The 14,742-nt window shown below is 33.4% G+C and overlaps 1 protein-coding gene across 2 annotated transcripts; it reads left to right on the top strand.

Moving 5' to 3' along the window:
* Positions 1-6,646: 6,646 nt before the first annotated feature.
* On the top strand, positions 6,647-12,217 carry LOC126968004 (probable cytochrome P450 28d1). 2 transcript variants are annotated; one of them, XR_007730105.1, is made up of 3 exons: positions 6,647-7,883; positions 9,905-10,149; positions 10,403-12,217. XR_007730105.1 is itself a non-coding variant. In XM_050812780.1 (2 exons), exons 1-2 carry the CDS (start codon positions 6,689-6,691, stop codon positions 10,081-10,083), a joined length of 1,374 nt encoding a protein of 457 aa, XP_050668737.1. In that variant the 5' UTR covers positions 6,647-6,688; the 3' UTR covers positions 10,084-12,217. The 2 variants fall into 2 exon arrangements, 1 of the variants encoding a protein (XP_050668737.1); XM_050812780.1 differs by having other exon boundaries at positions 9,905-12,217.
* Positions 12,218-14,742: the final 2,525 nt, after the last annotated feature.

Genomic DNA, 14,742 nt, shown 5'->3' on the forward strand with positions numbered 1-14,742 from the left:
TTCTTGACCTACGGACAGACACGAATAAGTTATCTTATAGGAATTACTTTTTCTTTTTAGTTAGGTAACAGAACAATCCATAATAATGTACCTATGTACCGTTATTAAACCAATGTTATAAAAATTCTACCTACAGATTAAATTCAAAGTACTATTTAAATACTTCATTCAACAGATAAAAATTATGTACTTGATAATTGAAAAATGTGCAGTCTTGTCTCAAATAATGTTTTCAAAGTTATCTATCCAAGTATAAGTAAAAGTACTCTGTTGTCATCTATCGTCAAATGAATGTAACATGAATACTTCCAAATGACTTGAACCCGGTAGATCTACACAAAATCACTAGATGGCGGTAATACTTATATGTCTGCATAAACGCTGCATGTAGTTTAATATGAATTTGTTTACTGCATCGCAGCTAGATGGCAGGATAGTGATAAATATAATTTTAGGTAGCTACTCGTACCTAATATTAAACTTAATGTTAAATTCACTACAATTCCAACAATACTACCGTCTTAACGAAAAAGGGCTCAACTAACATTTTGCTTATTTGGAGAAATCTGAGTTTTAAATATTGCTTAGATATTGGCGAATAAAAACGATAATATTTTATTTTTCCAAGATGTTTTAATGAAACTATCGGCAACTACATGATTTTTATAAGAATAATCAATAAAAAGGTTTATTTTCATAGCATTTATTAAATAATAAATAAAAAAAAATAGCATTTTCTTTTTCAACTTAACAAAAAAAATTGAGTACAAACGAAAACTTTACGTATATAAGGCGTTAACCAAAAGGTACCTACATACAAATTAATTGTGCCTTTTCATTTTAGCTTAACAATATTACTGTTGCATCATTTTACATTTTACATATTATAATGTAATTTGAAATGATTTGTAAATCGATGTACTTAAATGTAAATCTTGATATAAATGAGTGGCAATGAGTTTCTTTCTACTTCTTCTCATTAGCTCAACCCTTTACGAAGTAGCGGTAGATTCAATAAGAAAAATATATTTTTTTTGACATTCATAAGTGTCATTTCCGTGACCTACATGAATAAACTGATTTTGATTTGATTTGATTAAGACCTTCTTTTAGAGTATTATTTATATGTTTTTTGATTTTAGTACTCTTGATTTTCCTTGGATTTGGGTTATCACAGTGATCATCAATGAGGGATTCTGGATTCTGACCGTCAAGAATATTTCTTACAACCTTATAGTTATTTTGGTTGTAGCTTAGGGTGGGTACGGGAAAAACTTTGACATACCAAAATTTTACCACTATTTTATCAGTCAAAGAGATATAGTTTTAGATCGCATGTAATATTTAAAAGGCATAAAAGGCATTTATTTTCTCAAAATTGGTTCCTTTAGAATTCTTTTTTAGAATGATTTAAATTGTAATATACTATCTACTACCGCTTCGGAAACAAATGGCGCTCTAAGAGAGAAGAAGCGGCACTCTCCCAGCATTCTTTTTTGCCCTAGTAACACTAAGGTCTATCCGGTTTTTTTACTAGTATGACTTAAAAAGAATATTTCTATTCCATCCATGACATGTTTTGAAAATTACTATGCACTCTTTTACTGCTTTCTTCCATCTAGGTTACAATTACAAAATATTTGGTTATTAATTTTTTTTCTCTTTTTAGTATCTTGTGATCATTGATGTTATTTTTTACTTTTTTTTTAATGATAATAAGGGACGAGACGAGCAGGACGTTCAGCTGATGCTAATTGATACGCCCTGCCCATTACAATGTAGTGCCGCTCAGGATTCTTGAAAAACTCAAAAATTCTGAGCGGCACTACAATTGCGCTCGTCACCTTGAGACATAAAATGTTCAGTCTCATTTGCCCAGTAATTTCACTAGCTACGGCGCCCTTCAGACCGAAACACAGTAATGCGTACACATTACTGCTTCACGACAGAAATAGGCGCCGTTATGGTACCCATAATCTAGCCGGCATCCTGTGCAAAGGAACCTCCCACTGGTAGGAACCTCCCACTGGAAGGTACTTATTTACCTTTCAACGCAAGGACAAAGAAAGGAACTAAAATTGGCATTGATCATGGTACAAAATCAGTTTCAGAGGTTGAACCATCAGAGTCCATGATTTCTTCACGAATTTCTGGTAGATCATAATCGTTGTTATTGTTATTGAGTCATCAAAATGAAAATCAGACCATATATCTGACAAAGAGTGCGGCACTTCATAGGTTGTTGTGTCGTAGATATTGTGTGTGTGTTTTGAATACCACTTGTTGACGGAGTGGGTGACCGTTCTACTTCTGTATAATAGCTGCGTAAAGGTGCACGTACAATTTTTTTGCTTCGTGATTGCATATTGCCAAGGAAGAAAAAAAAATTATATTGTAACTAGCGGACGCCCGCCACTTCTTCCGCGTGGACCTCGATTCTCGTGGACAAAGTTGGTGTATTTATGATAACTTTAACCCTTAAGTATTTAAATCTTTAACTTATTTTCATAACACCAATTTTTATAATTGTATCTTAAAAAATAACTAATAAATTTGTAAACTAAAACAAATCAAATTACAACTAACCCCTTAAATATAAGTCTAAAAATATAAATAAAAGCCAACAAAATGCATCATTATTGTATCAAAAATTACAATATTGGCATGCAAATAAGTAAAAAACACAATTATTGTTACCAGCGGAGCACAGACACGTGAGGCACAACTAACTTTTTTTTTTTCGAGAGGAGTAAAATACATTTACGTATTGTAGACCCCGAAACGGGGCCCATATGTCGGGCTCGGGTGTAAGCACCCCTACCGACTAAAAACCTCCTCTGTGCTGATAGCCCTGAAGGCTTTTACAGCGAAGCCGGGCAGGGGCCTTGGAGGCCGAAAATGTAGCTCACAGGCGCGGGGCGTCTCGGAAGGAGACTCGAACCTCGGACCGCCTGCTCACTAGGCTGGATGGAGAGATCACTAACGATCTAATATATCTGTTAGTCCAGTGGACTCTAGGTTTGACGAGACTTCGCACTCGCCGGCGAGTGCGGTGAAATATGTATGTAAGTATGTGTGAGTGTATGTGTGTGTGTGACTATTTGTGTGTAGTGTTATTGTAGGTGTGTGATTTGTGATGTGAGTGTGAGTGGCACAACTAACGTGACTCGCTTGGTACCTCAACCCTGTCACCTCACCTCTATTCACAGATGTTTGGAAGCAAAGGCATAATTGCCAGTTGTGACTTTTCTTTTGCATTGAAGGGCCATATTTGCCACGTAAGCCTTTATTATTTGAAGTAGGTCAAATATGCCTTTTCAATGAATTAAATTACAAATTCTGTCTCTTCAAGCCCCATCTATTCATTTGTGACCTTTTGACGTACTGTAAGTTAGATGTGCCCTTTTTACGTAATATCATAGCAAAAATTGCTCAGCTGTGCCCTTTGAACTTATGGTAATTTTGTTTACCGTGTCTGTAAAATTATAAAAAAAATATTGGCAGATAGGCCTTTTTTCCTGATTCCAAATATGTAGTTAATTCAATTTCTAGGAAAACGTTAGTTGTGCCCTTTTTCGTTATGACGGCAAAATAGCTACTAGCTAGTCTGTTATTTGAGTACCTAGTAAGTAAGTCTTTTTGATTTTCGGTGGGTTTACAATAATAATATTACTTATAGGAGTTTTTATAGTATAATATTATTGTTTTCATGTAAGCACATAATATCAACTAGTTAGATATTCTTTTCAACATGGACGGCGCGAACAATAACCGTTTCGATTTATAACACGCTTTTTATTAGCATCACCTGATTATGTTTTTTTGTTACCAACTCATTTGGGCCAGATTTTGACCCACTTTAAACGGCTAGATTTCGTTCAAAATTATAAGATTTATCGAGGACAAATGACAATACATTAATTTAATAAAATTATTCCATTTTTCAATTTGCAAAATAAGATGTCAATTGAAATACTTATTTTTTTCATCTACTATTTCGACCATTATGTTTTCAACGAAGGCGAGTTTTTTAAGTTTCTCAAACTATTTTTAAGATATCAGCGCCGATTACGTTTCCAGGGTGACTGAAAACGTGCGCAAAATCTAATGTAAAAACACAATCACAATTACACGCTTTTTAATCTTTTGAAAAGTGTTTTATTTAAATCTTCATGATGTCCATGGGTGGCTGGCTTAAAACTTTCTATTAAGTGAGCCATTTCCTCATTGGCCTCCTCGATAGAATATATAATAATAAAAAAATGATTTTATAGGTGAGGGTGATCTCCAACTTCTAAACCGGTTCTATGCTGGTTATTCAACATTATTTATGGTACACGTAGCGGCGATATCTTGAATAAACAAAATAATAAGACTTTTATCCGTACGTATCTTATCAGTCTAGAGAAAAAGTCATTTATCCTCAGCCATTGTCAATTCAGGATTGCTGCTGACAAAACCTATATTTTACACATTGACGTAGAATAAAAAAACTTTTAAAATTGTCGGAATCAAAACTTTGCCTACGCGTCTATTAGGCTGCGTTTTTTTTAGTTGTGTTTCGACCGCGCTTTGAATACAACGCCATGCAATGTCAGTGTTCAGTGAACAACTCTCCAAATAAAAGCATATCCAAACCTAAAAAGGATGAGGTGTCGAATTTCAGGTAAGTGCCCCTTTATATCAACAAAATTTTGTAACCAACTTGACGGTTTTGATCGTTTAGCTAAATAATTACATTTCAATTGGAAATGTTCTTGCCTCATGTACTTTGAGACTTTGAACATTACTACCACGAAATAAGGTGTTAATTTGAAGTAATGCTATATTAAATTATACGTATATAAAACGCCGCTCAGGCATTTTTTGACGACCTTTTAATAGGCGATTGGGAATCTAGTTATTTACTGTACCTCAATGATTTTGCATTATTAAGGAGCCAGCCTAATTTATTTCATTCAATAGCAAACAGGCGCTTATAGGAATTGACACACAGCTGTATATTATTTTCTATTCAGATAATGGAAGATGTATATTGTGTCAAACTTACCGAAGTCAAAAGTGAACCTAAAACAAAAGTTGCTCCAATTTCTACTGCTAATTAGTATGTTTCCCTAATGAAAAGCACCAAGAAGTCGTGAAAGCCTTGAAAGGTATTTCTAGGTTTTAATGACAGCCTTATATTAGCAATTAGGGTTAATAAAGACGCTCTTTACACGTTGTTCTTCAAAGCATCCTTTATGGAAGAAAATTTGATGCGTATAAACATGAGAAAACATTACAGACAAGGGAAATAAATTAAAAATATTCAAGATAAATTAACTCCGAAGCGTAGAAAACACAAGATAGAAGATAAAATTGATTTTAAAAGAAGACGGATTCTATAAAAAAAATTGGATGTTTGGTTTCTAAACTGATTATAATATGAACAACATATTAAAATGATTTGTTGTTGTATAAAAAAGCTCGTAAGTAAGTATATTTTATTTATGACAACCATTAATTTTATCTAAGTTTTCTTACGGACATAATATTTTTTTAAGAATGTTCCTCATGAACCGTGAGTAGTTTTAACATATAAATAATACATTTTTAACGCGGAAGGTCTTATCTATACATATTATTATTTTAAAAGTATATAGAAACGTTGAACAGGCTGGCCAGGAACCAGGAGTATGGCAGTATTAGATCTTGCCATAAATACTGAAATAATGAAAAACAGTTTTTTAATTGCAAATTACATTTATTACTTTTACCGTGTGTTCGTTTAATACATAAATATAAAACAATTTGAAATATAAAAAGCTTATTCGAAGTGGTCTCCATTGGCTACAATACAGTCCTTTAAACGTTGAGGCCAATCCAATCAATTATAGAAGCACACACTCATTCCATGGGAAAATTCTTCACTGCCAATCGTACGGATTCTTTTAGGGACTCCAAATTATCATGGCGCTTAGAGCAAGCCGTACTATCTAAAACTGACGATAAATCATAATCAGCGGATTAAGATCGGGACTAGATGACGACCAGTCTTTAGCTATGATGAAGTCCAAAACGTTCGTTTACAACTAAGACTATTTATAAAAATTCAATTGTAGAAATTTTCTCATCCAAAAACAAAATTATTCTGTGTCCTCTTTTTGCGTAACGCTACAGTAATTTTTTCGATTTCACCACCCTATTGTTTTTTAAATTATCAGTTAAGAATTGATCAGTCTCTTATACGCTGCAAGTCCTAAGTCATCTTTTATGACATACGACATGGTTCTAGGTGCTATTGCTAGGTGCTACAAATTTAAACAAGCTGTGTAGTTTTCTGATGCTAGCTATAAGTGTTTTCTATCTGTAAAGTTTTATGTAAATAAATAAATTATTAAATAATACTAAATTGTTTATGGGGCTAACATAATAATTTGGTTTTTACAATTTACAGTTCGATTATCATTACAATACTACCTACCTACTTGAATAGCAAACAAAACACATCAAATTTCCATTGAACATAACATAAATCTCCACATTATATTGACATCTATATACATAATCATAAAGCACAAAATTATGGGTGCTTTAGGAATTCGCAGGACAAGCTCTTGAGACCGGCACAACATCTTCGAACCGTTATGACCTACTGACGCTGGTTCAACAATCAGTTACCAGTCACAACCTGAGTTGTTCGTACGCGATGTTTTTCGAAAGTTTTCTATTAAATTTACTCATCTTACTCATTCTTATAATAGCATTGCTTTTCGATTATGTGACGAAATACTTCAGCTATTGGTACATACGACATATCCCTAATAAAACGCCGATACCCTGTTTCGGAACTGATTACCATCGTATTATCGGCTTTAGAAGTACATCACAGGAAGTGGATACATTATACAAACAATATTCAGAGAAATTTGTGGGATGTATCAAAAGCAGAATCCCGGATTTAATTGTGAAAGACCCCGATGTAGTAAGGAAAATTCTATCAACGGATTTCTTGAATTTCCATTCTCGAGGCCTCGGGCTGGACAAATCTCGGGATGTTTGTTTACGAAACAATTTGTTTTACGTTGAAGGTGAAAAATGGACTCTACTAAGAGATACATTAGAAACATTATTGAATAATATGAAATTTGAGACACAAGAAGGCTTACATGACTGTTTGTCCGGAATCAATGGAGATACGAACATTCAACAGTTATTGTGTATGATATTGGATATTGTTTTTAAAGATTTACTCATCGGTAATGATGTAGAAGAATGTATTATAACACATTTGAGACAGAGAGCTATAAAGCGCTCGTTCAAAGATAAAGCGAAGACCTATTTGAAAAATATTTTCCCGTCGCTTTTTGTCCTATTTAACTTGGAGTCGTCGCTTACTACAGAGTGTTTAAAAGTACGCAATATTAATGAAACGAAGTTGTACAAAGGTTTTAAGAAGGCCAAATCAATTTCTCAACTCGATTCGAAATCAATTAAAGTGAGAGCTGAAAATGAAATAGAATTAGGTGTACTGTCGTTATTTATTACTGAAGGCTACATACCTTGTTACAATGTACTAACAGCGCTATTATACGAATTGGCAAAACACCCCGAGATCCAAGAACGTGCAAGGAATAATGAAAATAATCTTAATTTAGCTATAAAAGAGACTCTGAGGTTATACTCACCATACGCAAATATTACTCGTAAATGTATAGGAAGATATTTGGCTTCCAAAGACTTACTCATTGATAAGGGAGTGATGATAACTATACCTACATCTTCTATGCAAAAAGACGAAACATTATTTAATGACCCTGAATCTTTTAAGCCGGAAAGGTTTGAAAAGACTGATGCTGTGGATGGCTTTTACCCATTCGGGATGGGACCGAAGAAGTGTGTTGGTAAGTCTGTCACTTATTCTATTAGATGTAAATTATTTCCGTACACTATTAATATTGCTAATATGACTAAGGATAGGCATTTTATCAGACACCTCATCCAAGCTGTTGCCATAAAAATGCGTGTATCAGCGGTTACATGGCCCCTCGCGCCATTACGAACTTTTTATGATTACTTAATTACTATACTAGAACCCTAAAAATTAGCTTTGAAATATTGATATTATGTCTGTGAAATCTGTATCGGTTATATCCTGTAAGCGTTATTGAGGACTTGTATAAGCTTAACTTATTATCTATAAGTAAATCTACGATATCGTCACATTAATTCGACGAGTATTTTGGGCGGGTGATTTCAGTGTCTCCATATCGAACAACGGGTTTTGGGTTCGATTCCTACAGAGTTCTAAGGCATTATGCTTATTACTATATAGGCTGGTATTTGTAATTTTGGAGTATGTTGTGACTGGAAAGAATTTTCAAAGTACGAGATTTCTCATATACACAGCTATAAGGGAAAGTGTTCCATAGATCTGTTTTTACAGATCACTTATTGTGCGCCGATATGTACCAACCTATTGAAGATATTTTCCTCATACTTGAGAAGTATACTCAGAGGGTCTCATTTTTTAAATATAAATAAAATTTTGCTATTATTTAATCTATACTAATATTATAAAGCTGCAGTGTTTGTTTTTTTGTTTGAACGAGCTAATCTCTGGTACTACTGGTCCGATTTGAATGATTCTCTCAGTGTTGGGTAGTCCATTTATCGAGGAAGGCTATAGGCTATGTTTTTTTTTTCAAAATTAGGGATTCGTAATAAAATTGCTATTTTGTAACACAAGGTGTAAAATCGAAAACCTATTTTTGCGTGCGCTGCAAAAACTATTGACAATAGAACAAAATGATGTACACGCTATAATAAAGGCAATATTTTATTACTTATAAAACTATCGCGTGAATTATACTTTATATGGCAAAACAACGTTTGCCGGGTCAGCTAGTTAATTCAATAAAAAGCATGGGATAGCGCTCACCTCAAAAGCACATTTTTAAGAGGCTGATTCCTATATTCAATAGCAACCCTTAATAGTACGTTTGAGATTAATCAAGTTCAAAATCCAATATTATTATTAAAAATAGGATTTTTAGATACATAATATATTGCAACAACAGTTGGTAAACGTCATGAAGCTACATCAGTTCCTAAAGTGGCTTTGACATGTGGAGAAGAACTGATAAGAAACTTCCAGCCCATCTTTTAAATCATATTACTTTACTTAATTTTCCTAACTTCTAAATTTAACTTTATATCCTCTTTATTATCTTCTATAATATAGTAAGCGTTCTTTATCAAAGAAGCTTTAATATATTTCTTGAATTTGTCCTCAGTGAGTCCTAGGATGGGGTACCAACTAATTATGTAAGAATGTGTTGCACCATTTGACAATTTTTAGAAGACGTTTTAACTGTTAACGTTAACCGTCCAATATTTACCGATTAAAGCTATTGTTAATATTAAATAGCTAAATATTGATCTGTCAAAAGCATCAAAAAATATTCGATATTTCCTTGATATTTAAAATTTTAACTTTAAATATGCCAAGGCCATACGAAGAGGGTACAACACATTCCGCAGTCAATGTTAAATTTGAATTATTAATGAAAATAAGGGACGAGACGAGCAGGACGTTCAGCTGATGGTAATTGATACGCCCTGCCCATTACAATGCAGTGCCGCTCAAGATGATTGATAAACCCAAAAATTCCGAGCGGCACTACATCTGCGCTCGTCACCTTGAGATATAAGATGTCAATTCTCATTTGCCCAGTAATTTCACTAGTTAATACTGCTTCACGGTAGAAATAGGTGCCGTTATAGTACCCATAATCTAGCCGGCATCCGATGCAAAGGAGCCTCCTACTGGTAAGACTTAAACCTTAACTATAACAGCTAATATAATGCAACCCAGCCCTAGTTAATGAAGATTGACTGTCATCTAAAATTAAATCACTTTCAGGTGAAAATCTAGCAATGAGCCTGATAAACGGAGTCGCTGCTGCCATACTACAAAAGTTTTCCATCGAGGTCTGCGATGCAACAGTTACCGAACTACAAATGGTGGATCACGATTTCATGAGAATTTTGGATTCTAATGTTTGGCTTAGATTTAAACCTCTCAATACCAATCATAGTTAATATAGAAACCTAAACAGGTTTCTATAGACAAACGTCTAAGAAATAATAAGCTCGGAATATCCAAGGGTATGAAATAAATTATTGTTAAAATAACACTATTTTAAGGAAAATTTATCGAAAAATAGCAGAATAGCCAGAATTGTTTATTAGTTTAGTTTGTATTAGCACATGATTGTGAGATAATGTTGTAATAAATTAATCAATTTGATATTACCAATATTGATGTCTTAATAAATATTTGTATCAATTAACTAAGTCTAAATTTAATTTGTAAGCACAATTTATGAACGACGCAGAACTCTAACCCGTGACCTTTCAGGTTCCGTCCGAGCGCTCTTCCACTAAGCCGACCTTCTGAGTGACGTACGGTTCGTAAATCTTGGTATGCCTTGTTCAACTCTTAGATTGTGGCTCCATCTACAGGATGTACTTTACAGTTGATAACCTGCTCAACCCCAATAATTGCATATTAGGAAATTGACTTGAGGTGACGCTCTTTCAAATCTAAACAGATTGTTATTTTTTAAAATTATAGCCCTCACTTATGGAATTATTAAATTTAATTTGTATGATAATTAATCCCAGAAGTGAGGAATATCATTTTATAAATAAGAAATTGTATAGTAACTTGTCTTACAAGTTCCACCATTTTCTCCCATTGCATCCTGCATCAATGTGTTTAATATTTTGTATTAATCATGCGGGAAAATTAGTATCTTGGCGCTCGAAGTTGCGTTTAAAAAAGAGCCGTTAGCCCATTTTAAAATTACGCGTGAGTTTTTTTGTAAAATAAACTGTTGTTTGAGTGCGAAAACTTTACTTGTCGCACGCAAATTATAATTGGCACACGCAAATTTAGATAAAATTGCTAAAATAAATAAATAGTAACAAATAAGACACAATCGAAATATCAAAACTGAATTGAGGTTCGAGTTGCACAATAATAAACTATTACGGGTTTATTTTTAATATTACAAATAATAGTTTTAGTTACTTCTTAAAAAATGAGCTGTATGTTAGTTAAAGTGTGCTCAAAATAAATACAGCTTACGTGAAAAAAACCGACACAAAAACATTTTAAATATTGGTTTTCTCGTATAAATAAATACATAATATAGCATTCACCAAGCAAACACTTTAATTTTATGTACAGACTGAGTAATTCAAATGAATGGTTCGTTATTTTTGGTATATTTTTATGGAGGAGGAGATAAACCGATCCTCTGCGACCTCTCTCTGAAGCACCAGCGGAATCACAAGATCTTTGCCTACCTTTTAAATAGTTGAGTAAACGTACATATTAATTCAAAAACCGGAAACTAACACTATTGTGTAGAGTAAATACTAATCCTTTTAGCAATGAATCACGCACAGTATTTGTGACTTATCTTCAATAATATTTTATTTTAAAAAAAATATTTAAAGTTTTAATTTAGTAGATTAAGACGTTTTTTCTATGCATACAATTATGTGTTGCGTTATATTATATTGCTAATCAAGTTAAACAGACACATTGGTGCGTGGCGGGTGAAGACCAAACCGGGAGCCCTGCCGATACTTTCAAAAGTAGTCCTGAATGTAATGTAATGTATTTGACGTTTCCTTTTAGAAAACCGCGCGCAGGAACTTTTTTATATGGACTTTCGGGCCATTGGCTGGCGGTGTGGCCTCTCTAACCGTGCTAATCGTCTGATTTAAGCGTTACACAAGAGCGTCAGATTTAATACCGTTACACGATATATGTAAGTACGTATAGTTGCATTATGATATGGAACACCCTTTCGAAAAGTATTTATTTGGAAAACTATGTATTTTAACTTCGTAAAGGATATATCCGATTATTTCACTATTATACATACGTGTATTGGTTTATTAATATATCTACCATCGTAAAGACAAAATATGCTGCTACCCACAAAAATACTGAATACTTCTAATAATCCTCAATTTAATTATATAAACCCTTTGAGAAATAGCTAAATATTGTATGGTCGAATTGTGTATCTTATATATATGTCGCGAGGGCATATTATATCTATCTCTTATGATAAAATACTATATCCATTCTAATACTTTAAAAATTGACAATTAATCCTTATCATTTTATTACTACAAAATATTAATCATTCAGAAATATGTTTTTGTTTCATTTTTTACTCATTTACCTTGATTGCATATTTCCGATGGCTTTAGACTACAACATTCCTAAATACTTACATCATATTTTTTTCTATTGACACAAACAGCGACTGTCGGGTAAACAAGTATTGTATAAATCAGTTAAAGAGTTAAAGTGCTACGATGCAATAGTCTTCACTTTATCTACAGTACCGTATGAAGTGAAAGTTATGTACTGCTTCGAGGTACTTCACAGCTCTTAAAGGCCTCAATTACATCAGTGAAAAGAACCTGTCAATAAATTCTTGTTTATCCGAAAGTATCATTGAATTTGCTGCTTAAAGGTCTTCGATTTAGGTGAGTCTATGATCAAGAACACTCAACACTTCGGGTTGTGACATTTTTAGATTTAAAGAGTAAGCAAGACTTGAAATATATTTTATTCAAACCCACCATCTACAAACTAAGGTTTTAATTGGTTTAACTCTGATTTGTGAACATCCCTGAAATGTCTTTGAAGTTATACTTTTGTCACGCAAATTCGACACCCTGACGTTAGCTGGTGAACTAGACCATTTGTGTGATACTTCATCTACTCACGTTTACACCTTGTTTTGTAACTCATATCTCTATTGAGTCACAAATGTAAAATATAAAAACAATAATTTCTTTCTAATTGTATAAAAATAATTAAATGATATTTAAATAGACGTCATTAAACTAAATTATATAGTAGGTATAATATCTTTGTAAATGGTTATGTTTTATATCTCCCTTATCATAATATCGTTCTTTCTACAAACATAAGCACGAGGAATAAAATTTAAGGATGTTCATCTGATGGTTAATGACACGCCCTGCTCACTATAATGCTGCACCACTCACTATTCTAGATTGAACCCAAAATCATGAGCGGCATCGCTATTGCGATTTTCACTATGAGATATAAGATATTAAGAATCATTACACCCGTTATCTCACTAGCCATGTTGCCCTTCAAACCAAAACTCATTTCTTGTATACATTACGTTGTAAGGACGAAAAAGGCTTCACAATGGTTCCCATGTAGGTATATCCTGTCCATTGAAACATAATCATCATCATCATCAGCCGAAAGACATCCACTGCTGGACAAAGGCCTCCCAAAAGTTTTCCACGGCGATCGGTCCTGCGCTGTACTCGTCCAACGTATTACGGCGATGTTGACCAGATCGTCGGTCCATCTTGTCCACCAACACTGCGTCTTCCGGTACGTGGTCGCCATTCGAGGACTTTACTGCCCTAACGGCCATCTGTCAAAGAAATATAATCAAATTTACCACGAAATAAATATCATAAGGAGCGTAGAGTTAAAATCAATTTAGTTAGTACAGCGATATGTTACGGCAGAATAATAAAAAACATCAAAAATTAAAATATAATATCTAAACAAGCATTTCTTTAATTATTAAACCCTTCGTGAGACAATTTATTTTTCAAAATCGACTTTTCTCTCGATATATCGGTGTTGGTACCTACCACATAGTTTCGGACCATACGGGGTCCTTCATCAGGGTGATTGTAGTGAGCGATTTTTCTAAATAAATGATGAAGTAATATTGAGGTTTTGGAGGCAAAATATCGTTAATATCTGCAGATTTAGCGTTTCACAGCTTTCGTCTTTGAACTATCTTCTTTTGCTTGTAGCTTGACGTATTTCTCTGTTTTAGGTTATTTTTTAATGCAGTCTTTTACAGGCACTGAGCAGAGCTCGGTCAAATATTTTTGTTGGATTTATTAATTAATTAATTATTTTATTATTATTTAATAATTTATTTTAGTCTTCCATTGTAAGATACCTAACTAATAAAAATGTGCAGAGAAATTGGCACCATGTTAGAAGACGTTCTAAGTTGACGCCACACCGGGGCCTAATCAAATATTTTTATGATCGACACCATTTTACCTTTTACGAGCTTCTCGTCTAGAGATGAGTGGGTTTCGATTCAAGCCATAAGATAGAGCGATTAGTACAAAATAGTAAAAATTAAATTTTTACTGACCGATAGCTCAATTGATGGTATTTAGCTAATCATAAAAAAGTATGTGTATTATATAAACACGTGTCAGTGATTTCGCGGTCTTCATTACGAATTGAAGCAAAAATAATTGTACGTATGATTTAATAAGTAATTATTAACATTTACAATATACTAGTGTGAAATATACGTATATTTTTTTATATAGTAATCGACCCTCTAACGGGGAAACCTTATAACGCGTAGTCATATTACGCCCCTTTAACGCGGTATAATGATTGGTACAGTTCATAATTACGCGTACCTTTGCACGTATGTCGATTATTTCATAAAATTTGTGTATTAAATAAAAACCTTAATAAAATAGTAATACTAGGCAAACAACTTGAAATATTTGTTAGGTATTGTGATTATGTATTATTATTATAATTACCAATTACGAGGTCGTAAAACTACTAAAAAATGACCAGAGATTGGAACTTGTGGACACTACGATCTTCTTGGGTATCACGTTAGATAAAAA

This window comes from Leptidea sinapis, chromosome 14 (assembly GCF_905404315.1).
Source record: "Leptidea sinapis chromosome 14, ilLepSina1.1, whole genome shotgun sequence".
In the NCBI taxonomy this organism is placed as follows: domain Eukaryota; kingdom Metazoa; phylum Arthropoda; class Insecta; order Lepidoptera; family Pieridae; genus Leptidea; species Leptidea sinapis.